This window comes from Monopterus albus, unplaced genomic scaffold, assembly GCF_001952655.1.
Source record: "Monopterus albus unplaced genomic scaffold, M_albus_1.0 scaffold337.1, whole genome shotgun sequence".
NCBI lineage: Eukaryota > Metazoa > Chordata > Actinopteri > Synbranchiformes > Synbranchidae > Monopterus > Monopterus albus.
In genome coordinates, this window is record NW_018128217.1 from 69,776 (window position 1) to 93,889 (window position 24,114).

Consider the following 24,114-nt stretch of genomic DNA (forward strand, 5'->3'; position numbering starts at 1 on the left):
AGAGACTTCATTCTGTTGTAAAGGGACATTTATCAGCAGAAAAAAACTTTTGTACACAATATAACTGAGCTAGTCATGTTCATGTTCTTATGCTCAGAGTGGACAAACTGTTGTACTGGAATGTGAAAAATCATTGCATGTCCAATTTCACCAACACAAGGTGTTTTACACTGTTGTGGACTGGCCTTTAAATGCACTGATTAATATGAGCAGCCTGCATTCTTGAACATTTTATTAGGATTCCATAATTAACCCCTTCTTCAAATCAGCGTTTCTGACAAATCTGGTTGACTTTAAATAAAATTGCTCCAAGCAATACATGCATGTTCTACTTTTTCTGTTTTTTTTTTTTTTTGTCTGCTCTTCTATCCCCACCTTTCCTCTTTCATGCCACCCAGCATCTGGACCTGCTGCTGTCCCAGGTATGTGGCATTGTGGAGAAGCACACTGAGGTCACTGTGTTGGAGGCTTGCGCCCTCCTGGCCAGCTCCCTTTGCTCCGACCGCTACACCTTCTCCTCTCGTGCAAATCTGGCATTCAGCCAGCTGTTGGATGGCTTGTACGAGTGCTTCAACACTTACTTAGGGGACCTGATACAGGTAGGTGAGCATGTCAGTGTAGCCTGTATACTTGTATTAAAGCATACACATGTGCTCTTAAAGTGTTGTCAGCAGTAGAAGTAGCGGTTTGTGCATCCATCCTGCCTTTTAATTTTTTTTATTTAAGTAAAACAAAGTCCAGAGTGGAAAGCATTCTCAGCAGTGTGTGCTTGTGTACACAGGGCACTGCAGATGATGATGATGTATACTGTGCAGCTACTGCCTTGAAAAGGATTGCTGCCCTGAGCAGGCAAGTGTGCGTCCTTCAATACACATGGTGGGAGAAGTACAAACTATTCTGCTGATTTCTGACTGAGCGTTTTGTGTATATGCTTGTTCAGTGTCAAAGACCCAACAGGCTCAAAGCTGTTTGGCTCCTGTCTTGAACTGCTGAAGAGCAGGGTGGAGTCTAGAGAGCTCAACAAGGAGGTTTGTCAAGTCAGATTTGTTTATAGGACACGTCTAAAAATGACAGGAGATAAAAATACAGATTGAAAAAACACAAGCAAATCTAAAGATTCAGTTATTTTATTTAATTTTATGAGATTATATATTAGTTAGATAACAATATAACATTGTTAGGGTTATAATTACGGGGGTTGTGTGTCTTTAAAAGTCACAAAACATGGAGAGGATCTGACACTGACGAGTGAAGTGGTCCTCAGTGTGGAAGCAGATTGGAACAGAGAGGAGTAGCTGATCTGAGGGGTCTGGATGTAGAATGAGGAAGTCGGAAATGTATAAGCTGGCGCTTCACCATGCAATTATAAAAGAATCTTAGAATCAGCTCTATATTTAGCTGGTAACCATTGGAGGGAGGCCAGTACAGGAGAAATGTGGTCTCTCCTCTGGTGCCAGTGATGAGTCTTTCTGCTTCACTTTGAATTAGCAGCAGATGAGTTTAGGATAACCGACTGACTCCTACATGAAGACTTGCAAGATGTTTGTAATAATGTTTGTTGTTGTGATAATACAGGTCTTAACTTCATTTGGTTCAAATCCCAGAGAGCTGACTTTTCTTTGTAATAAACTAGAATGGGAATGTAACAAAAATACAGAAATGCCATAATATGCACCATGAAGTTGAATTTCTCTCTACACTGCCACTGCACAACTGAAGGGTGGATAAAAAGTAGCATTTGATGAAGTCAAATGAACAGTAGCAAAATTAACAGTAGTCATTATGCAGAATGCCACATTTCACATCACTGCACATCATATTATTGCATTATAATTACTGATGCTTATCACTAATGTTGCACCTGATGAAGTTGGATCTAATGTTAATTACCTTATATATTTATAATTTGAAGTACTTGCTCGGTAGCTTGTGAATTTCCCAGCGGGGATCAATAAAGTCTAATGATTATACTGTATTTTGTTGTATTAATCTGGGTCTGAAAAGAAACTAAAGTTATTAAACAAATTTATTTGTGTAAAAAGTACAATATTTACAGCGCGGCATCTGTGAAAGTATGAAGTAGCAGAAAATGGAAATAAGATCACTTTTACACTCAATGTACAACGACCTCAATACTGTACATAAGCACCGTACTTGAGTAAATGAATTTAGTTACTTTCCACCACTGCAAAGCTTGGACATTTGCTCCTTATCTTAAAGGGAATATTTTTATCCAGACATTCACAGTGGTTCATTACAGTTCCCTGTACTACAGATAAAAATCAGCTTGGAGGAGTTCAATGGTATATATTTTTGTACATTACACCAAAATCTCTACAAAGATGATTTTAACATGTCTCTGTGTGATTTCAGCTCATGGTGTCGGCTTTGAAATGTGCAGCCTACCACCTGATGTGGGCCAAAAGGAACACGGTCAACTCCAAGCCAGCTGAGGTGCTCATCTGACATTATGAAAGAGCTAAGGTTTTTTTTTTTTTTCCTCCTTTCCATGTGTACAACTAGTCTGACCTTCTCTCAGCCATTCACACACTAACTTGGCTCCTGGGAGCATCAACCCAGCTGCAGGAGATGAGATGGACGACATGATCAATACATCACAATGGCTGTTGCATCGCAGGCCAACCCATGCTGGCCGTGTTTGTGGCCTTCCTGTGTTTGTAGTGCTCTTCTCATCTGTGTTGTTCAACTATTCACCAGCTGTACAGGCAGCAGGCAATTAACACAACAATCTGGTAGTGTGCTTTGGAGCCTACAGTGGAAGTCATATTTATTTCCCACTGGCTCAAACTGTTTCATATTGTTTCTCTTTACGTATTTGTTCTCTCATTGTTTTTCTCACTTTTTCATTCTCGTCTCTTCTGCTCATTTTCACTTTTTGTGCTGGTTTTCTCTCCCTCATTTTTACACTCACTGAGCGTGTCGTTATTTAGGCAGCAATTTGCGCAGCTTCCTAAACAGGGTTCCTGAGAAAACATGGGCAGATTATTTTTATTCCTTGTATGTTTTCATGCTTTGTAGCATCACTCAAATTGATGAGTTTTGGCTTGTGTGAAATATGCGATGTGTAATTTAGGATGATAATGGCAAACAGATGTTGGTGAATTGTGCCTGTGGCTAATCATTTTGTCTTTGGTCATAACTGCTTTTACAACAGGAAGGCATTGGCAGCCAGATTCCATCTTGAGCACTCTAAAACTACATTCTGATTTTTGTCCCCGTGTGATCAGATTTTATCTTTGAACAAACCAAATCAGATTCCCCCCCCCCCAACTCAGGCTGTGTTATTTCTGTATGTGGTGTGAGATCCAATTTATATCTGAACTCGGGCCATGAGACCACTGTCAGAATGGTCAGATCAGAATTCACGTGGTTTTATTAACATCGCACTCCTCTGCACATATCGCCTCTTGTCGTCACTCAGTGTTTACCCCTCACACATGGGTAAAAATGAACATGGAGGAGAGCAACAACAGTGACGGGGGTCGGTGAAGACAAGAACGTTTCACTTTTGTTGGACATTTATGAAGAAACTTTTGATCAAGTCAAACTGGATAATAGTAAACTTTACTTCTAAAATAGAATTCATAAACTGCCTTACAGAGGATACAAATAGAACAATAACAAATGACATAGTTCTTGAACATGCATGCGTGGCAGCTTAGGACATCGATACATGTCACTTGCAAACATGAATGTGAACCATCAACATGAAAAGATCATAATGACAAAAAATCAGAAATGAGCATTAAGGCCTGTAATGTGAACCTAGCTTTGGTATCGCCCTCTGTTCCAGGCAGAACTGAAGCATCTGAAGAAGGAGCTGCGTTCGTTCTGCGGAGTCTGTCAGACATGTCTGTCTCTGAACCAGACTGAGATCAGAGATGAGGTACGCTTTGAGCTTTGTTACAGCGGTTGCCCCTTGCAATACATTTAACATTTATTAGCAGTATACATAGATATAAGAAATGGTTTATTTCACACGGTTATACTGTTTGCTGTTGGGTAATTTTGAGAGTTTATTAATGTGCAGAATTTGTCAGAAAATATAACCTCTCCTATGAAGATATATATTTTTTATTATTGTCATTTATTGCGTTTCATAGAGTAGTCTGTACCTGGAAGGGGTAGTCTTACACTTAGATCTACTTATGACTACATTATAGTGCATTAGAAACCATTTATTAAACATTTATATTTTTATAAATGCAGATAGGTAGAGTTAATGTTACACATGTGAACTAGGACTGTAGCAATATCATTTTGAACTGAGATCATAAGAAGCTGAATTCTTTCAGTGAAAATCAGTGAGATGTTATTCCTGAGATTTGACACAGATAGGCAACCTAACTAAGCCTCCAAGATGTTGATAAGCTGACGACTTCATCATCCTAATGTTAGTGTTACAGAGTTGACTTTAGAGACAGTGCATTCTAAAAATGTCTTTGTCCGTCCACAGGCATTTGTGCTGCTGTGTGACATGTTGCTGTTGTACAGCGTGAATGCGGTCCGCTCTGAACCAGCTCTTGAAACACTGGTCTATCTGCCGTCTGACTCCCTGCGCGCGGAGTTGGCTGCTTTCCTGCTGGACTACGTCTTCACTGATAGTGAAGATGCTGACCTCAATGGTACTTTTGCTCCATATTGAAACCCATCACCAAGCATAGCCTCCAGAGTTCATGCAGACCATCCTGCTTTGTTTTTCCAATGGATTTTCTCTGTCAGTCTGTTTAGAGGAGGGAGGGGCTGCTCCCCTGACACACACACAGTGAGCTTTGTGTTTACACATGATGCTTGTAATGCTAATGCTTGAGTTATGAAGACATAGACATTTAACCAATCACCGGCGACCGACGCTTCAGATAGGTTCCTATAATAGAAAAATCCTTTCTGACATGAACTGACAAAATAACACCCACTCTTAGTAAATGTTTGGTGCTTAAATGGTGCTTTCCAGAAGCATTTTGAGCCTGTGTTGACAAAGTGACAACACTGTTGCAGATATGATACTGTACATGTCTGAACCACTGAATAATAATGGTAGGAAAAGGCTGTAGATGAGTTTAGACTGTTCAAACACAGCCAAGGCTGTCTCAGAGGGCCCTACCCTCATTTATGCCTGCAGACAATGTTTTCCATGTTTTTTTTTTGTTTTTTTTTTCTTGAGTCTTTGATAACTAATCATTTTTTTCTGTATTTCACAATATACTGCCAGTTCCCAAGATATATACTAGTCTTTCATCTCAAAATCAGTTTTTCTTGTGTCTTATGAACACATGAAAGCTTTTTCTCTGGTTCTCCTGCCTACATTTCTCAAAATAACTATTGATTTGTTGCTGCCCTGTCTTCTCCTCTCCTCTCCTTTCCCTTCTCATTCCTACACCCTGACTTTTTTCTCTAGATGAGGATGATGATGAGATGAAGATAATTCTCCTCCAGAGAAAACGCAACCAACTGGCTGGCTACTGTAAGCTGGTCATCTATGGGGTGCTGGACCTCACTGCTGCCACAGATGTCTTGAAGCACTACAGCAAGGTGGGGATGGAGATCAGGACTTTAAGGGATTCATTAGGTTTATTGTCCTAATATATCTTATATACTGTTTATTATAGTCACATTTATATATTTATATTCAGCAGTTGGCCATGTCACGGTGGTATGCACGTCAGCAAAATTGGTTGATAGTTAAATTAGTGAGTTTAGAAAATGTTAAATTTGTAGTTCCATTAGTCATTCTTTAGAGAGATTAATTGGGTAAGGAACACAGGAAGCAAATTTGGCAAGTGGAAGAAATTAATAATGAAGAGGATGTGTAGGAGAGTGGAGGAGTGTGAGAAAATCTGTTTTAAACCAGTGAGGTGCTAAGAATGAGTCAAACAGTGGATAAAAGTAGAACTGATGACTAGAAGAGAGTGGATTTTTATATTTTAGACATGTAGCTGTGCTGTTAGTTACACAGACTAATGATCATGACTGAAGTTTTTTTTTTTTTTTTTTTGATTTTCCGGTTTCTCCAGTTCTTTAAAGACTTTGGTGACATCATTAAAGAGACTATGAGCAGGTGCAAGCTCATCAGTCCTGTACAAAATGCCAAGATGCTCTGTCTGAGTCTGCAGCAGGTGTGTCTTTTATAATAATGTTCATATTTAGATTCTTGCAGTGTGATAGTGATGAATTTTTAATGAATACATGGCATGCGTACATTTATTGCAACATTGACATAATATGTAGTATAAATCAGTTTGACCATATCTATAGAACTGTTTGAATATCATGCCATTTCATTTACAGGTTTGTGTAAAGTCTTGTTTGTGTGTGTTCAGCTGTTCTCAGAGATGCTTACAGAGGACCACAGCAGGCAGGATCTCCTTGAGATTAGAGACTTGGCCAAGAAGTTTGCCATGAGTTTTGGCATCGATCTCAACCGTATCCGCAAACCACTGGTGGCTCTGCATATGTCAGTAGCACACTTTTCTGACACATACACAACAGATCTGTCATATTATCAGTTTACTGGATTTTTATTTCATTATATTACATTGTGAAGTTTGCTTTTAGGCTGCCCCAGCTGTTGCTCGTGAATGTAAAAGAAATGTAGTACCCATTCCCACTTGCATGATAATCAAATCAACAGAGTTGGTAATGAATTGAAAAGTGAAGGATATAAATCAAACATGAAGTATTTTTACACCATACCTGTTTATGTTATATCCACACAGTGTGTCCGGTTTGTTTTCAGGGACGGCATACGTTTTGCGTTTCGGGAGCCACAGGAGGGAGAGGAGCGCCATGTGAATGTGGCCTTCTTGGAGATCCTGAGCGAGTTCAGCTTCAAGCTGCTGCCACAGGACTGCGCCCAGCTGTGAGCAACTGTAACACTCATCCACACTCACTGTTACGCTGGAAACGGGAAAGTTAATTGCCCTAGACCAGTGCCAATGTTTTAGCAGATTTCTGGTAAAGCAGCTTCTGCATTTTAGGAAACCTGGAATAAAATCTGTTTTTTAAGTTAAGAAATTTCCAAACTGTGAGCTTGAGCTGCTCAAATGTAACATTGAGCTTGTCAGAGAAAATACTTTTAAATGTCACTGTAGTTTGTGCATAGATTGAAATAGATCAAATTTGATTCACAGTAATTTACAGAACCAGTAAACTCAAACAAAGGTTTCCTAGGTCTTTGTCCGTATCCCTCTATCACTATGTCGTCCCCTCCCAGGGCTGCGTTTCTGGAATCAGAGTGTCCCAGTGCTGCCCTTTCCCTGCCGCCACTCAGGCTGTATCAGCGTTCTTTGCAAGCTCGTGCTTCATCTAAACCCAGAGAACAGGAGGGAGGGGGTGATGCTGTCTCCTCACCTGATATCCCTGTAGCTAAACGCAAAAAGACCACTGCTCAGGGTGAGATGGACACATGCTACACAGAAACACTCCACAGTGGCTATATTGGATATAGTGTAATATGAACCTGTAACTATATGTATAGAGTCATATCTTTTTATTTGCTTATCTTTGCTTATCTTTGTTTTGGCTGTATGTTTCTATTAAGCACATTGACGGCCACTGAAAACTAGGGTCAAATTTCGTGGCCTGTAAAGCCTATTTTGATACACAACACGTATTAATGTTAGTACTTAAAATATGTGCTGTGGAAATGATTTAGGGAATGTGTAGGAAGACTGTTTGATTTCCTCTCTACCCAGGTGAGTCAGAGTGTGTTGCTGGAGTTTGGTCATCCTACCTTTCAAAGTGGTTATGTGCAACCAATAGTCCAAAAGAATTCATTTTACTGTACAATGATATAAAACAGAGAAAAACAGCACATTTTCAGATTTCAGAAGCTGTAGCTACCAAATGTTTTTAATTATTGCTTTTTGCTCAATAAATTGAAACAATTCAAGATATATATATATATGTGTGTGTGTGTGTGTGTGTGTGTGTGTGTGTGTGTGAGTAGACTGTAGGTATATAAAAATAAATGCCCACTTCATGCCACTGTGCTTAAGTGAAGCCAAAATATTGCAAATATTGGGCAGCCATCTTGCTGTGATCCTTTGGCAGCCAGATTCTGTGCAGCAGAGACCAGAACCTCTGTATCAGCCTGTCAATCAAAGCTGTCAGTCATCTGAATTGTTTTACATCATCAAATAATGTGCAGAAACAGACCTAGTGGAAAAATGACCACTTATACACAAATCAGTGTGATAAATATATTTGATTTTCACTTGTATTAGTAGTTTGGCTCATGTCCTATGTGCTAACATTAGAGGGCCAGTGTTTATGACCTATATTGCAGCCAGCCACCAGGGGGCGACTGAATTGTCTTTCCTTCTTGCAAGCTGTCACATCCTCCATCTTTCTATATAGTTTGTGTACAGAACCATATAGTTTTGTAACAATTTTTACTTTGTGAAACATAAAGTTAGTAATTATTAACCTTCTGTCTTCTCCAGATTCAGTGTCCAGCATCGCCAGAGGATCCTGGTTGGACAACAGCAGCAACATTGACAGCGTGCACACCCCAGCCCTCACCTCCACTGTCCTGAGACTGCCAGCCGAGCAGCTGGCTTCAAGGAAACCCAGAGCCACAGAGTCTGATATTGGCAGCGGCTTAACAGAGTCAGAGGATGAGTTCTCCTCAGGGTAGGTTTAGTTTTATCATCAACACATTTGCAATATCTATCATCTCTATTTCAGAGGTTCATGATTACTGCCAGGCACCAGCCAAATGCTTGGAAATTGCCAAGAGTGAATTCTCTTCTGTCTGTCTACCATTTACCAGCCACCCATTTTCTGTTCTGTCCTGAATGAACAATTTGTGCAGTGCTCCTTGCCAAAAAAGCTGGTCAGTTTGGGAATAAACCAGTCATTTTGTCATTTAGAAGAAAAAGCTAATTCTTTTTTGCACATGTTGCAACAGCAGAAACCTTTGTGACTTTTTCTTTTTTTTGGATTAGGCTGATGAAATAAAGGCTGTATGTAGAGTAATCTTTCTCACTGTTGATTCTTGCTCAAAACCATGCAGATACATTATGTAGATAGAAAATAAGGTTCACTGTGTGTTCGGTATCATTTTTCTAGCCAGCTAGAGTTTATAAAATCATGAGAGAAAGACTTCATGGCAGTTAAAAAAAATACTGGCTGCTGTTGTTGCTCACCAGGTCACAGATGCGTAAGGTGAAACCCACCAAACGACACCAGCTCTCTCCCAGCCTGACTGGCCCAGGTTTGGCTCAGCAAGACCTGGACTCCCACCTCATCTTGTAAGACTGACCTTTGAGAACACCAGCTGTTTCACAACTAATATTTTTTAAGACTATGAATATTGTTCTCATTTTGTGATGGCTAATATCAGGTAAGAATAATTACATTTGAATGAACTGTTCTCCACAGATTGTCCCTGATTGAGGGTGAGGCTGCAGAAAGAGAGGAGGCTGAGATCGAAGATTATGAAAGCGACTCTGACCATGAATCTGCTTACACACTGGTAAAAACAGAAAATCTCGATAATACCATTTTAGAACCAGTTTGGAGAATCATTTAAATGAAATATACGGTACTTTGCATAGATGACTCAGCTTCACATCCTACATTTGTCTATTGAGATTTGAAGGTTTGGTTTTGATTAAATTTGTGTATTTACAATGTTCTGACTCAACTCTACATACTCAGTTTAAGTTATAATACACTGCTGCTGTGTTACTTTTTGGGCTAGGTCATCTGGGCTATAACTGAAAGATATTGTACTGGTGATTTGTGGAGCTAACTATAGGTTCATAATTGAACATTACAGCAGCAGTTCTACTACCACCAAAATACAATGAATAAATATATATGTTCATTATTTGTAGACACAGTTTGTGTGAGGTGTTTTTTTTTTGGAAATATGTTTTAAATCAGCCTTAAAGACCACATTCTTGTCAGTCTCATCTTGTTTTTGTTTTGCAGCCATCCACACGGCACACTTCTGCAAGTGTCCTTGATGAGCTCTTTGACTGAAGACAGAGAAAGGTGAACCATCTTGGTGAACACTGCGTGATTAATACATCTCTCTAACACTAGTGTGCTGTAGTACTTTCAGTACATCTAAGTGTGATAAATATTTGAACCATCTAGTCTTCTTAATGACTCACTGCTGACTTTACTCAATTTCATTTCTGTCACTCATTTACTTGGATGGAAAAGTCAGAATAATGATTATAAAAACCTTTATTATTCACTGTTAGAAGTGTTTGTGTTTTGAATACACAGAGCAGCCATTCAGATGCTCACATTTCTGAAATATTCCAGCTAAAAAGAAATGTTTAGTTTGATACTTTTCTACTGGAAACTTAGTCTCTCCGTCTGTGTTCCACTTGGCACTGTTGTTGACGGCACCTTTTGTTTATTATAAGCACTTTTGAATTTAATGTTTAATAAAAGATACTTAATTGAGCAGAATATCAGTGTATGTCTTTAATATGATCACAAGAAAAGGTGTGACAGTGATACATATAGTGCCTAAATAATACAAATATATACACAAGGTAGAAAAAAAGATTGGTTGTTGGTATAATAGCTTATGCTCAGTGTTGTGCTTTCTTTTTCCAGTAACGTTTTGTGATGAAATGAAGTACAAAACTGACAGGGTTCCATGTTGATAGTACTTGCTATAGCCTAATTTCTACTCTTAATGAGCAGCTTGTGTTTATATTTGTGATTTAAAAAAAAGACATGTTAATATAGAACTAAGACTAAATATATGGTTGATAGTTTCATTAAGGGGTCCTATACTTTGGAGGGTCATATTATCCCCCACCCCCAAATCAGCCGAGTACTGGGCAACGCTAACTTCGTCCTGGGGTTGTTCTCTCATATGAAATCCAATCAAAGCCTTTCGCGCCAATCTTGACAAACAGGGCGGAAGTTTGTAGAGTCACGTGACAAAGAACCCTTCGCAACTTTCGCGCCGCCACAAAATCCTGCCTCTCCCAGCAAAAACAAGTGACCTGATTGGCTGCTGTATACGTCACACTCGCGCCACTTGCACCGCGAGCTGGGGAAAACTCAAGTGAATGAATACTGGTCTCCGTTGATAGAGAAGTGATTAAAACGTACATCTAAGCTGCATTTTTTGTTGTTCTGCGGGGCCGTTAGGACTTTAAAATCAAATTATCAGTCCTGAGGTTCAACGTGTACAGCCATGGCTCCTAAGGATTATGAGGCAGAGAAAGGTAAGAGGTTAACTTTCACAATAACAGCATGGCAGCAACAGGTTGGATTAAATGACTAAACTTCTGACTTACTGTAACGTTATTCTATTAAAAATGCTCTTTGGAAATGTGTTAACGTTAACCACCGTGCGCATTGGGTGTGTATAAAGTCTGTTAATGTATTATTTTGTGTAGTCTGTCTCCTCGGCATTAACTTTGCTTAGATTTGCGTTAAAGTACAATCCTGTAAGGTATGCACGCTAGTTTGTATGTTCTAACTGTTACAGTTAATTAAACCCAAGGCATGAAGGCTGGTGTTCACCTTGCAGTTGTACAAACTTTAAGCGTTGTCTGTAAGCTTGTGACTGCCGCTGATGACCCGGATGGATACGCTTAGACAAAGGAGCAGGCGCCAGTGTGCAAGCACATGTCTAACAATAAGTTGCACTAAAGCTGGTAAGCTAATGCGGACAGAGCGGAATTTCTTGTATTGCGATTAGAAAGTCGACACTACGTGCTCGTTTTATTCTTTAATGTCTTAACATTTAACACATCTCTCGACAAAGCGATTGTAGAAAAGTGGCTGTAAAATTCTGACATGTTCAACACGTTTTAAAAGTTACTCAGACGAGGTTTGAGATAAGACAGATTGACATGAGAGGGAAAAGGCAAACGTTAGTTGACGTTAAGGTTGTGAGAATGTATCATTAATGTTAAAGTAAAATGTTTACGCTATATTGCTAGCTTGTTATGCCTGTTATCCCTTGATTTCAAGCGGCGAAACAGTAACGTAACATTAAGCATTTTTGAACGTATTGTTAGCTAAACTGTGGAATTTTGCACTTTTAACTCAAACACTACAATGCACACGTTAAACCCTTCATGGACATCTCAAGCGTCCTTTAACTCAGCTACTCGTCCACTGCTTAATCGTCCATGAACTAAGTTAACATTAACGGCTCCAACTTGCGTTACCTTAGCATGCTAACCAGCCAGCTAGCTGTCTTTAGCCCACTATTAGTCAAGTGTAATAATGCTGACGGTTTTAATGAACTGCTAGTAAGTTAAGGTACTAAAAGCTACGTCAAAGGGGCTGGTTTCTGTGTTTAAATTCACAACGTTTTTGGCTTTTTGTTTGTTCGAAGAGCTTAATTTATATTTACTATAACGTTATATCCTCCCTACTTCCCCCGCATATTTACAACATACGGTCCAAAAGTGTGTTAGGATTTGTAAGGCAGCGTAACCGTGGTCTTCTTTTAAAAGTAAGTCACTCAGCGCTGCTTAGTTAACGTCGCTCAACTACAGTTTATTTGGATATGTAGTTTCCCTTTAATTTAAATCAAAACTTTAAAATTGCCCGATTAATGTACGGTCGCTGCATCGAAGTGTTGAAGTTGTGGTCGGAGTGTATCAACTGTCTAAAACCTTAAGCGATACACGTTGTCAACCATCACTTAACGAGTTCGTATGTTAAAAGAGTGGCTAATGTCGATAGAGCTGTTGTAATATAACAGGACTCGGGCTAACCCGAGCTAACGTTAGAAGATGGCTGGCAGTGGTTTTGAAAACAACAGTGGGATTAGTTTTAAGAGCGGAGGGATCGCGGAGGGATATCACAGTGACGAGGCACACAAGCCATGTGCTGCTTTGTTTACAATAACATCCTCGAACAGAGAAATAAAAAACCACAGCTGCGTATTTTCTACGACAGCATTCATGTAAGTAGAGCATTTTGATCGTAGTGTTAGGCCAAGTTTCGATTCTTGTAGGGTAGAATTAGATATTGTTAGTTGTGGCTGTTCCGAGAAGTGACGGATATTTCCCTAAAAAAATGGACACTGAACTGAGCGCGCCTGTTGTTGTGTTTGCATTCTTACCCCGAAGCTATCTGCTGCGTAACGTTAGGGTTTTAACTCTAAAATTATAAATGCAGGTTCCCTGGAGCAGAATGTTGTTCGTGCAGCACGTCAGTGGCAGTTTGTGCTTCACTGGAGGCAATAGCAATAGTGACTCATCGAGATTACAGGATGCCGTGTTACTCAACAAAGGGAGTCTTAACAGGATGACAAATTAGCTCCCAGTGTGCAGGCCCACTGACGGTGGTGTACATTAACATTTTCAGGAGCTTTAAAACTAGAAGGCACCTTTTGTTATTTAAGCAAATTGAAAGGTAATCTCACTAAACAGTGAAGTCTTTGTGTGTGTGTGTGTATGTGTGTGTGTATATATAGCTAACAATGCCCCATACTACCTGCTGGAAATGGCCTCTGTTTTTCTACTGTGAAATAATGATGGAGGTATTTGTTTGCTTTTGTAGACAAATGCAAAAGGTTCCTGCAGGAGTTTTACACAGAGGATGACAGTGGGAAGAAGGTCTTCAAATATGGAGCTCAGCTTGTAAGTATAGTAAACAAACAGTACAAACTGGCTTAGCTTTCAAAGTGATGGGCATGTTTTCACTAAGCTTCATATTTGGTGGGGAAAAAGTTGATATATGGTAGAGCAGTGTTTTTCTTTTGTCCTCTTTAATTGTGTTTTCTTATACCCCACTCTTTTTTTTGCCCCTGTGGCCAGTAATTTATCAGTTTTTGCTAAGCCAAGTGCTTTCAAATCTAGAGGCTGAAGTTCTTTGAACAAATACTTTTTTAAGCCAGAAATGATCAACTGTATAATCACACAACACATAGGAGCTGTCCCTTGGGTGTAAGAGTGGTGCGGCCAATATCTCCTATATAGGCAGAAAATGCCCCTCGTGTGTTTGCAGAATGCGCTGGTCATTTTAATCGCATCGGGCTGTAAACCTATACCGGGGTGTGTTGCCACAGCCTACCCAAGTTTGTGGAAGTGTAGAGGTGTTATTGTTGTGTTACTGAACAATGTTGTTTTAATTATTACATGGCTTGTCTGTATGTACAGGTGGCACTGGCTCACAGGGAGCAGGTGGCTCTCTTTGTGGAACTGGACGATGTGGCTGAGGAAGACCCCGAGCTGGTTGAGAGCATCTGTGAGAATGCCAAACGCTACACAGGACTGTTTGCCGATGCTGTCCATGAGCTGCTGCCCGAATACAAAGAAAGAGATGTATGTGTACTTGAACAGTTGATCCTGTATGAGTTTTAAATGAAGTCAAAGCATATTGATTAGAATATAAACTGTGGTGAATAGAGTACAACAAATGATTCCTAATCGTGGTGTAATTTTCTTTTCTCAACTACTTTTTACAGTTAAAGTATTGATGCATCCATTGCACGCCTGTTTAGTGACATGGAAATGCACAAATGTGTTTTCATTTCCAGATTGTGGCCAAAGATTCCCTGGATGTGTACATTGAGCACAGGCTGATGATGGAACAGAGGAGCCGTGACCCTGCAGACACTAGAGACCCTCGTAACCAATACCCAGCTGAACTCATGAGGAGATTGTAAGTTGACTGTTTCATGGTTGAATTTTTATTTTTCACATAGATTTTTATTAAATGTGACACTGTTACTTTTCCATAATATTTGCATAAACTTATGTTTGTGTAAAGTGCATCTTTATCAGAGGAATTTTTGGTGTTTTCTTACAAGAAAAGACTTATTTTTGAATGTCTCAATACTTATTATAAATCTGACATGTTTAAATGTTAATAATTTTGGATGAATTGTCCGTCTTTCCTTTCTTCACAGTGAACTGTACTTCAAATCTCCCACCATAGCTAAACCTAAAGTGGTGCGTGACGTACGAGCTGACAGCATCGGTCAGCTGGTGGCGGTTCGAGGCATAGTGACCCGCGCCACTGAGGTCAAACCAATGATGGCTGTGGCTACTTACACATGTGACCAGTGTGGTGCTGAGACCTATCAACCAGTAAGGCTAAGTTTAATCCTGTAATCATTTAGATCCTGTGGCAAGATTGAAATTGATCTGGTGTCCCTCATGTCTTGTCCTTCAGATCCAGTCTCCCTCCTTCATGCCCCTCATCATGTGTCCCAGCCAAGAGTGTGTCACCAACAAATCTGGAGGTCGTCTCTATATACAGACCAGAGGCTCCAAATTTGTTAAATTCCAGGAGCTGCGTATTCAGGAACATGTAAGTGACATGAATTGTACACGATAAAAAGTCACCTCATAGACTAAGTTTGTATTTAATGAAGTTTCTTCTGCTGTTCCACAGAGTGACCAGGTGCCTGTTGGTAATATTCCAAGGAGCATGACGGTGTACGCCCGTGGAGAAAACACACGTCTCGCCCAGCCAGGAGACCATGTAGCCATCACTGGCGTCTTCCTCCCTCTTCTGCGCACAGGTTTCAGACAGGCTGTTCAAGTAAGTTGCTTCTGACAAATTTTGGATGTAGGTATTTTTTTGTTTTGTCTTTTTTGCAACCCTGACAGCAGGTCACCTCAAACTATAAGAAAATTCATAATAAAATATTATGTTAGGGTCTTCTGTCAGAGACTTACCTGGAGGCCCACAGCATCACCCTCATGAACAAATCAGAGGACGATGAGCTCGGTAACGAGGAGCTGACTGATGAGGAGCTGCACAACATCACAGGTAGAGTGTCTCTTTAGGTGAAACTTGACATTACAATACACTCTTATCGAATCTGAAGTGTGACTGTGTTCTCTGCAGATGAAGGATTTTATGAAAAACTAGCTGGTTCAATAGCACCAGAGATCTATGGACATGAAGATGTCAAAAAGGCCCTTCTTCTGTTGCTGGTTGGAGGAGTCGAACAGGCACCTAGAGGCATGAAAATCAGAGGTGAGGACTCACTTGAACCCCTTAACCAAGTATGGACTGTTTATCTTGGAGGGAAATAAAAGTTGTTGCTAAATATTAACCACCAAAACAAAAAGCGGTAATGCTGCTGATTGCATCATGTCTAAAATTGTTTTCCAGCAGGGCATCAAAGTTAGAAAACACAAATGGACATAAATAACAAAGCCAGTTGTACTTGGTGCCATATTAATATCTTTTAGTAGATATGAACATGTACCGATTGGGCATAACGTTATGACCAGCTGTACATCTGTATGCACTTCAGTGCAACACTCTGCCTTAACATTTGTGTTTATGAAGCTCAAAATGTTTGTTTTTGGTGAGAATGTCAAATGTATAAATTCAATTATATGTCCATTATTGAGGTCATAGTTAAAGCTGGTGTTGTACTGGACTACATTATATTCAGAGGTGTTCCTAATATTCTGACCCTCATGTATGTCAATGGGCAGGTCAAAAATATACAGACACTTCTGAATATAATTCCAGTACAACATAAACACTCTTCCTGCTCTGGCTTGTCATTTTAAGGCAACATAAACATCTGTCTGATGGGAGACCCAGGAGTCGCCAAGTCCCAGCTGCTGTCCTACATTGATCGTCTGGCTCCTCGAAGTGAGTACAAGTCCTGCATCTGGTTTAATATTTTATCCAGTAAGGTGTTTTCTTTTCATTAGGGCTACGTAGTAAAATATTAACTTGATGTGATGGGCTGACTAGAGAAGCTGGTTTTTAATGCCATGTTTTGGACGCTAGAATGATTCAGGAAACAAAGTCGGTTAAACTTTAGTTACCACTGTGAGGCCCTGATGCCTGTATATTAATATTTGCTAATACCATTACACATGTACACCTTTGCCATATGATTTTTTTTTTATTCATGTAAGTACTTTCTCCCGTCCCCTCTCTGGTTTTCAGGCCAGTACACCACCGGCCGTGGATCATCCGGTGTCGGTCTGACTGCAGCGGTTATGCGTGACCCCCTGACTGGAGAGATGACTCTGGAAGGTGGAGCTTTGGTGCTGGCTGACCAGGGTATCTGCTGCATTGATGAGTTTGACAAGATGGCCGACACTGACCGCACAGCCATCCATGAGGTCATGGAACAGCAGACCATTTCCATTGCAAAGGTAAATTGAACTTGTAGTGGCAGCCAGAGGCTTAATTATGCTATTGTTATCTTCAAATGTAACATTTGTGAAGCATAAGTAAACCACTGCTTCTCTCCCCTCCAGGCTGGCATCATGACCTCCCTCAATGCCCGCTGCTCTATTCTAGCTGCAGCCAACCCCGCCTATGGCCGCTACAATCCCAGGAAGAGCATTGAGCAGAACATTCAGCTGCCGGCTGCTCTCCTCTCCCGTTTTGACCTGCTCTGGCTGATCCAGGACAAGCCAGACGCTGACGCCGACCTGCGTCTGGCCCAGCACATCACCTACGTCCACCAGCACTCTCGCCAGCCACCCACTCACTTCACCCCCATCGACATGAAGCTGATGAGGTCTGTAGGAGAAAAGTTTGGTTACTCTGGCTTCATTATGAAAATGTTTGAGGGATTTACTGCTACATTTAACAACTCTTTACTTTAACCCCAGACAGTATTCAGCTTATGAGTCCATTGTTAAAACTACTCAGTGCATTCATATTGTCTGAAATGATTCCCTCAGGCGTTACATTGCTCTGTGTAAGAAGCGACAGCCTGTGATCCCAGAGTCACTGGCTGATTACATCACCGCTGCTTATGTGGAAATGAGGAAAGAGGCCAGAGTCAGTAAAGACACCACCTTCACCTCTGCCCGTACCCTGCTCTCCATTCTCCGCCTCGCCACTGCCCTGGTGAGAACTACACCTCCATTTGCTGTTGATGGCTGCAAACATTTACAGGCCACTTGTCCTAAAAGAAACCCTAAAGCTGCTTTTGTTACAAGTAGGTTATGGGGTGAATGTCTGGGTGCAGCTCTTGTTATTGAAGTTGAGTTATTGTTTTCGTCTTTCTGCGGTCCTTTATCACTGCTTCAGTGTGTGATAAAGTGCTTACAGTGCAGGTAGTGATGATAACCTGGCCTACTGCAGTGTGAGCACTTCTTTCCCACGCTGGACAAAAGATCACCAATCTGCCAAACACATGATACAGTTCATCACTCCCAGTGACTTGATGGTAGTGAATCAGATGTGAGTAAATGTGTTCATGAATGGTTAGCATGTATTTTGTGCTTCAGCTTCCTAAACATACTTTTATACTGTAAAGAAAACAAGCTCATACTTCCAGAATGAGTGGTTTTTACAATTAGATTCCATCTCGGCCTCTGGGTGCCAAAAGTGCTGTTTGTGCAGGTAGCAGTCATCCAACTACTGCAAAACCAGCACTTCAGGCAGACAGGTAGGCAGTGTGCTGCACAAAGATGTCCACAAGGGGGCAGCACTCTGCCACAGCAGTTCCTTTGTGAAAGAATAATGGTGATCACTTTTATTGGCCAAGTATGTTACACACAAGGAATTGGTCTCCAGTACAGAACCAAGGCCGCTGACTCTCACACACACAGATTGTGGTGCTGCTCTGGCCACGGGAGACACTTCTGGAAGGGACATTTTGGGGAGAATGGGATTCAAACCTCTGACCTTTCAGTTGGGGCATGACCACTGCCTTCTGGGCCACAGCAGCACTGTAGCTTACACATCAGCTGAACTCTACATTTGTTGTAATGCTACAGAGTTGCTACACCTTTGTAATAACTCTACAAGTGAAATATTGTAAGAGGCTTTTCTGACCCTGGCCAGCTTTGCAGGGTGGGCAGTCAGCCTGTGTGCGTTAGGAGCAGCTGTGCAAACCCATGCAAAACTGACCATGGCTGGAGTTGTCATCAGTATATTTTATAATCTTCAGTGGGTTGTCCCCTTCCCCCCCCCCCCATTATATTTTTCCGCTGGGGTTTTTTCATCTTGTAGAGAGACTAGCTGGTGTTGAGAGGCGGAGACTTGGGCAATTGCCAGCCATCCCAGAGGGCATTGCACTTGTCTCGGTCTGACAGTGCCGGCACAGCGCGGCCTACATAATCAAGAGGCATCTAGTGTGGTATTGGTATATATATTTTCCATTTCATTCACCGTCTCCACTTTTTCTTTGAATGGCCCCCTTTAGGCTCGCCTTCGCACGGTGGACACTGTGGAAAAGGAAGATGTCAATGAAGCAATGAGACTGATGGAGATGTCAAAGGACTCTCTACAAGCTGACAAGTCCAGTAGCACAAGGTTAGTGTTGATACTGGGAACTCAGACCAGTCCTCATTATGGCATTCGGTCTACTAAAACTCCACAACATGGGTGACCAGATGTCGTCTGACCTAGAACCCACTTTATTAGCCTCTCGTGTGCCTGCAACAGTAGCTGCAGATCCTGGAGGAAGCTGTAGAGCTTGAGGATTTTACAGAGCTCTGTTCACATGGCAGCGTGTTCACTGAAGCAGGCATCAAGACTAGCGACGTGCTCACATCCCGGCACACACGCACTGTTCTTATGGTAGTGCTTCAAAACTTCTAGTAGGCTGTTTACAATGATGGAAGTGGGACAAGAGTTGAGCTTCTGCTTTTTTAAAACGGTGTCGTGGTGACAAATAAGTGCTCGATATCAAAAATATCATTTTAATTATAGAAAGTGTAAAAATTGTCATTTGTAGTTGTACGGGTTGTTGCATGTTGGAAACCAAGTAAATGTGTTTCCCAGAATGTTGAAATGCTCGGTTAATAAACGTTGCTGGGTCGCTCGTGGGCCATTTAAATACCTCTCTGTATTGGAAAGTGTCACCGGCCTGTTGCCAATAAAGCTTTACAAACTTTATATCATTGGATAGCAGGGGCTCTCTTAATTCTAATGATATAATGCATTTCAGAATTCCAATGCCACAGTGACATCTGCTACTTAAAATAGAATTGGATTACAACGACTAACGTGGGACAGCTTACCTCGCAGGTCAGACGCTAGGAAACTCTTTAACGCACAAAGAGAAGGCGGAGCGCACTAGAGTGCACAGACTGAAAGCAACGAGCAGCAGCAGTTCTTTAATTTATGATTAAAATGGCATCTCATCAGACAATTTATAAAGGTGTGGCAGAAATTTTGGCCTCTGTTGAAGACGAGTATATTGAGGAAGAAAAGAATCCCATATTAGACCAGTCAGTAACTTACCTTTTTATGTGTTTAGGTCAAACCCTTTATTGTCATATTTCGATATGTTGACATGGTTAAGTTTTGCCATAATAAGAGACATAACATGTAAAGCTGTAATTACTGTGCTGCTAATGCTAATCTTTTCTCTGGATTGCTGTTGCTATATGTTACTGTCAGTCTTGTTGCGTGTTGATCATGAAATACTATGTGTGCCTCTGAGATACTGACACGGATTTCATGACAAAACTAGACACCTGTGCACAAAAATGGGCAAATTTAAAAGGGTTAAAGAATTGGTTTCTGCAGGCTCCAAACTTAAGCATTTAATTGACTCAACTTGAAGCTGACGCAGTAACAAGTACACAAATGTTCTTCACATGTCTAAAATTCAAAATAATTCTGTCCCTGTGTGCAGAACCCAGCGTCCAGCCGACGTCATCTTCTCTTTGGTGCGTGAGCTTGCTACAGAGGGCGCAGCAGGTCGGGGTGGAGCCGGTGGCGTTGTTCGCATGGCTGAGGCGGAGCAGCGTTGTATCTCCCGTGGCTTCACCCCTGCCCAGTTCCAGGAGGCCTTGGAGGAGTATGAGGAGTTGAATGTGTGGCAGATCAACCAGGCCCGCAGCCGCATCACCTTTGTCTGAGGAACATGGGACACGTTGGTATCACGGCTCTTTGAGGCCGTGAGCTTTCTACAGACTTAAACTCTGGCTCTTTATTTTCTTGCTGCAGTATTTTGTAACACAACTCAAGCACAACCTGGACTTTTTTTCCCCTTTGTTCTGGTAAAACTGGCCCCATTTTGCAAGAACACCTGCTGCTTTTTTGTGTAAAATTCCTGTTTGTTTAAATTGCTTGCAAATATGTATGTCAGAGTGTGGCGCTATCGGCAGGTTAGAGCTTAAAACATCCAATTGACATTGAGCATTTCTGTATATTTAAAAATTTGTGATGCAAATTAGACAAAATAAAATAATGTATTGTGGCAATAGTTATAATAAAATGGTGGTTTAGTACCACGTTCTCTCCGGTGTGTGAGGCCTGTGTGCATGTGAAACAGGATGTAAAGGCCTGCCTCGTTCCCCTCAGAACATCTGGTATTGTTGACATAATTGTTGCTTTCAGTATCGCCTTCTCTGTCTTGCCTGTAAAATGCAAACATACAGGCATTCGTTAGCATTTGCTCTGTAAATGAAAATGCTCAAGGTTACATCTTCAAATACCCTTTTCTTAAAATGTCCTAACAAGATTCAGTTTCACAAAACACTTGGAGGAAAAACTTGTATTTAGTAAAAACAATATTGCACTGTTAAAGTACTCGGTACACATCAAAGTCCTGCAGTTTTCAGAAACGTTCAAAGGAAAATGTCTGTCAGCAGCGTACTACTAGATAAATATTTCATTATTGATGCATTAATGTGTATGTGGCATTTTACTGTAGTGGCTGGTCATGTTTCAACCTCTATTACATACTTCGATTAAGTCAATTATTGCTAATATGTTTTGTTAAGCAAATACCCTTTTAGTTTTGGGGTTGAACAGCAGCAGATTATGAAAAGGCTCAATCTAATTGAGCATTTTCAAATCAATAGGTCTTCAAATTATATATTTGAGCTGTAAATCCTCAAGATTAAGAAGCCACAACTGTTTGTCATGTTACCTCAATCAAACCAGTTTTTGTGCTATGTTAGTGCTGCTGACAAGTTTTGTCAGGCTGCAAATGGATTACTGTAATGGTATTTATTGTATTGTATTGCTCATGAGAAAATCTAGTTTTCTAGTTGTATGGCTCCTCTAGGTCTGCTGTGGGTGAACACTTCAGCTCATGATGTTTCTCCTGTTGGTCCAATCCTAAACATGTCAGATTTAACAGGTGCTAAGACGGCATTTGTTTAAAAAAAAAAAACAACAAAAAAAAAAAACCAGATGTTCCCTGGGTAAAAATCAGCACCTGGAAGAGCAGAGAATTTTTGGAAATCTCTACCATCTCACACGTAACACGTCAGAGGATGTGCTGTCGTCCGCCATTTGTTTCTTTGGCTGAGATAGTAGTAGGCAGCGTTTTGTCCATAGTTGTCACAGCAGGTGATGGTTCCCCTCCACACTTAATGGGGAGTTTCTATCTGAGGTTTCTTCTTTTTATGGCTTTGCTGCTAAAGTCTAGGAGCTTTTTATTTCTTATTGACGCCAAAGACACATTATTTAGAAAATAAGGTGGAGATGGGGTTTTACTCAAAGTTGGTGAAATCCTACTGGACAGGAGATAATGTATCAGGGTAGCTGACACAGGCCTGTATTTAACCCCCTGAGCCCTGTTAGTACGGTGAAGACGGTCTCCTGAGCCAGGTGAGTGAAGCATGAACTGATGGATTTTTTTTAGATTTGTGACTGAGATGTTCACAGTGCTGGATCACTTCACTAGAAAGTGGATTTTATTCAGTTATGTGGAATAAGGCCTCTTTCATAGCTGCTTCAGGTTTTATTTCAGTAACGTTTGCTCAAATCAGGATGAATGTCTTTCTCTAAAACATTTTCAGAAATGTTTCCTTAAGAAAAATGTAGAGGACGAATTACCCTACATAACAGGTGAAAAACTGCAACACCTCCATTTTTCCAGTTTTTGACGTGAGCAGTTAATGTGCAGTGAATAACCTTAACTGCTATTTTTAAGAATCAACAAATACGGTAACTTACATCTTTTCTGCTACCATGAATGCAGATGAAGCAATGAAGCCTTGAAAACTTTTGGTGATTAGAACAAATTCTATCTGTACAAAGGCGGTGTTGGGAATAAAAAAACTGTTAGGACCTGAGGCATTAAATGGAAAAAGGTCAATAACATTTCATCCTGAACAAGGCCGTTGTCTTTGCGTGACAGAACGACCAGCACAGAGTCCAGCCTTTCCAGATGAAGAGTTAAACCACAGTAACCAAGTGCAACACATTTGTGACAACTTCAGTAATGGTGCGATCAAGCCGAACAATATTTGATAGTGGGCTGAATTACACTAATTGTAAAAACAGACAACCTAAAACTTTTGACCTATAGTAGATATCGTCTTTTAAAATGTGTATTTCTTTGTGAATAGTGTACAGGATGATTTCTACATTATGGGTGGTGGGGACTCTGGTATCCGATGTTGCTCCCAGGTCAGTTCTGCTCAAACACAAATACTGGAAATAAACCTGCACTAAATGATGTCTTGTGCTGTAGGATTGCTGGAGGCCAAATGATTACTGAGCAGGAAGGTAAGTGCAGATTTGATCACTTGTCAGTACAGAGTTTTATTCTCTTTTTAAGTGACTGAAGAAATGACAAACTCTTGTTTTAACAGAGATGGTCCCAGTCAGTGATGTCAGCATCGACTCAGAGAAAGCAAATGAGTTCCTGACTCGCTCCAGGCCGAAGCATAACGCAGACCCCAGGTGGTACCGAGGAAACCTGGACTTCCAGGCTTACTACAGATACTGCACTAGCATTGGACACACTGGGGGGGTAAGCCAGACGCCCGGGTCTCTGAAAAGGTGTACATGACCTGTATAGATATGATACTTGGTGAATGGAAAAACATTTGTGTTCTTATTCTAGGTGACCTCTTTGACTATTCAATCTCCTCATTTGGTAGATTGTCTAATGTAATGAATGGTAAAAGAGAAATTCAGCTTAAAACTGTGGCGCTGTGGTTTTGGACTGTGAACTTGGTGTCTACAAACACACCTGGTTTCCCCTAAACTATGAAATACAGTACCTCTGTTTTTTAAAAAAATATTACATCTAAATGAGATTTGTTCTTTGGGCTTCCTCCATTGAAAGACAAACGCCTCATATTTCCAGGGCAAACTGGGAGTGCCCATGATGATGTGCGATCCGGACAGGAAGTGTGAAGTCGATCCTCCTCCACCCGCAATGAAAGGGATCGCGAAGCCTGCAGAGCCACAGGCTACCCCTCCCCCTCCCCCTCTTCCTCCTCCTCCACCCAT

At 40.9% G+C, this 24,114-nt stretch overlaps 3 protein-coding genes across 7 annotated transcripts in view; all 3 read left to right on the forward strand.

Moving 5' to 3' along the window:
* stag3 (STAG3 cohesin complex component) overlaps nt 1–11,225 on the forward strand; it is a 21,462-nt gene extending 10,237 nt beyond the window's left edge. For all 4 annotated transcript variants that reach the window (XM_020624755.1, XM_020624758.1, XM_020624757.1 and 1 more), the window contains exons 18-32: nt 399–599; nt 782–849; nt 941–1,028; nt 2,374–2,454; nt 3,815–3,907; nt 4,478–4,646; nt 5,420–5,553; nt 6,036–6,137; nt 6,342–6,475; nt 6,758–6,880; nt 7,235–7,413; nt 8,466–8,655; nt 9,174–9,275; nt 9,406–9,499; nt 9,961–11,225. In XM_020624755.1, coding sequence (XP_020480411.1) covers nt 399–599; nt 782–849; nt 941–1,028; nt 2,374–2,454; nt 3,815–3,907; nt 4,478–4,646; nt 5,420–5,553; nt 6,036–6,137; nt 6,342–6,475; nt 6,758–6,880; nt 7,235–7,413; nt 8,466–8,655; nt 9,174–9,275; nt 9,406–9,499; nt 9,961–10,011 — 1,809 coding nt within the window. In that variant the 3' untranslated portion in view covers nt 10,012–11,225. The remainder of the gene's footprint in view (nt 1–398; nt 600–781; nt 850–940; nt 1,029–2,373; nt 2,455–3,814; nt 3,908–4,477; nt 4,647–5,419; nt 5,554–6,035; nt 6,138–6,341; nt 6,476–6,757; nt 6,881–7,234; nt 7,414–8,465; nt 8,656–9,173; nt 9,276–9,405; nt 9,500–9,960) is intronic.
* Nucleotides 11,136–21,166, forward strand: mcm7 (minichromosome maintenance complex component 7). 2 transcript variants are annotated; one of them, XM_020624760.1, is made up of 15 exons: nt 11,136–11,225; nt 13,525–13,604; nt 14,124–14,288; nt 14,504–14,628; nt 14,876–15,056; nt 15,142–15,279; nt 15,364–15,513; nt 15,630–15,744; nt 15,823–15,954; nt 16,504–16,587; nt 16,891–17,102; nt 17,208–17,473; nt 17,640–17,808; nt 19,112–19,221; nt 20,552–21,166. In XM_020624760.1, exons 1-15 carry the CDS (start codon nt 11,195–11,197, stop codon nt 20,775–20,777), a joined length of 2,184 nt encoding a protein of 727 aa, XP_020480416.1. In that variant the 5' UTR covers nt 11,136–11,194; the 3' UTR covers nt 20,778–21,166. The 2 variants fall into 2 exon arrangements, with proteins under 2 accessions (XP_020480416.1, XP_020480415.1); XM_020624759.1 differs by lacking the exon at nt 11,136–11,225 and adding an exon at nt 11,563–11,660.
* A 2,178-nt stretch (nt 21,167–23,344) lies between these two features.
* The window catches only part of and4 (actinodin4), a 1,592-nt gene continuing 822 nt past the window's right edge, over nt 23,345–24,114 (forward strand). The window contains 3 exon segments of the mRNA XM_020624748.1: nt 23,345–23,382; nt 23,469–23,629; nt 23,969–24,073. Of these exon segments, the coding sequence (XP_020480404.1) occupies nt 23,364–23,382; nt 23,469–23,629; nt 23,969–24,073 (285 nt within the window). The 5' untranslated portion in view covers nt 23,345–23,363.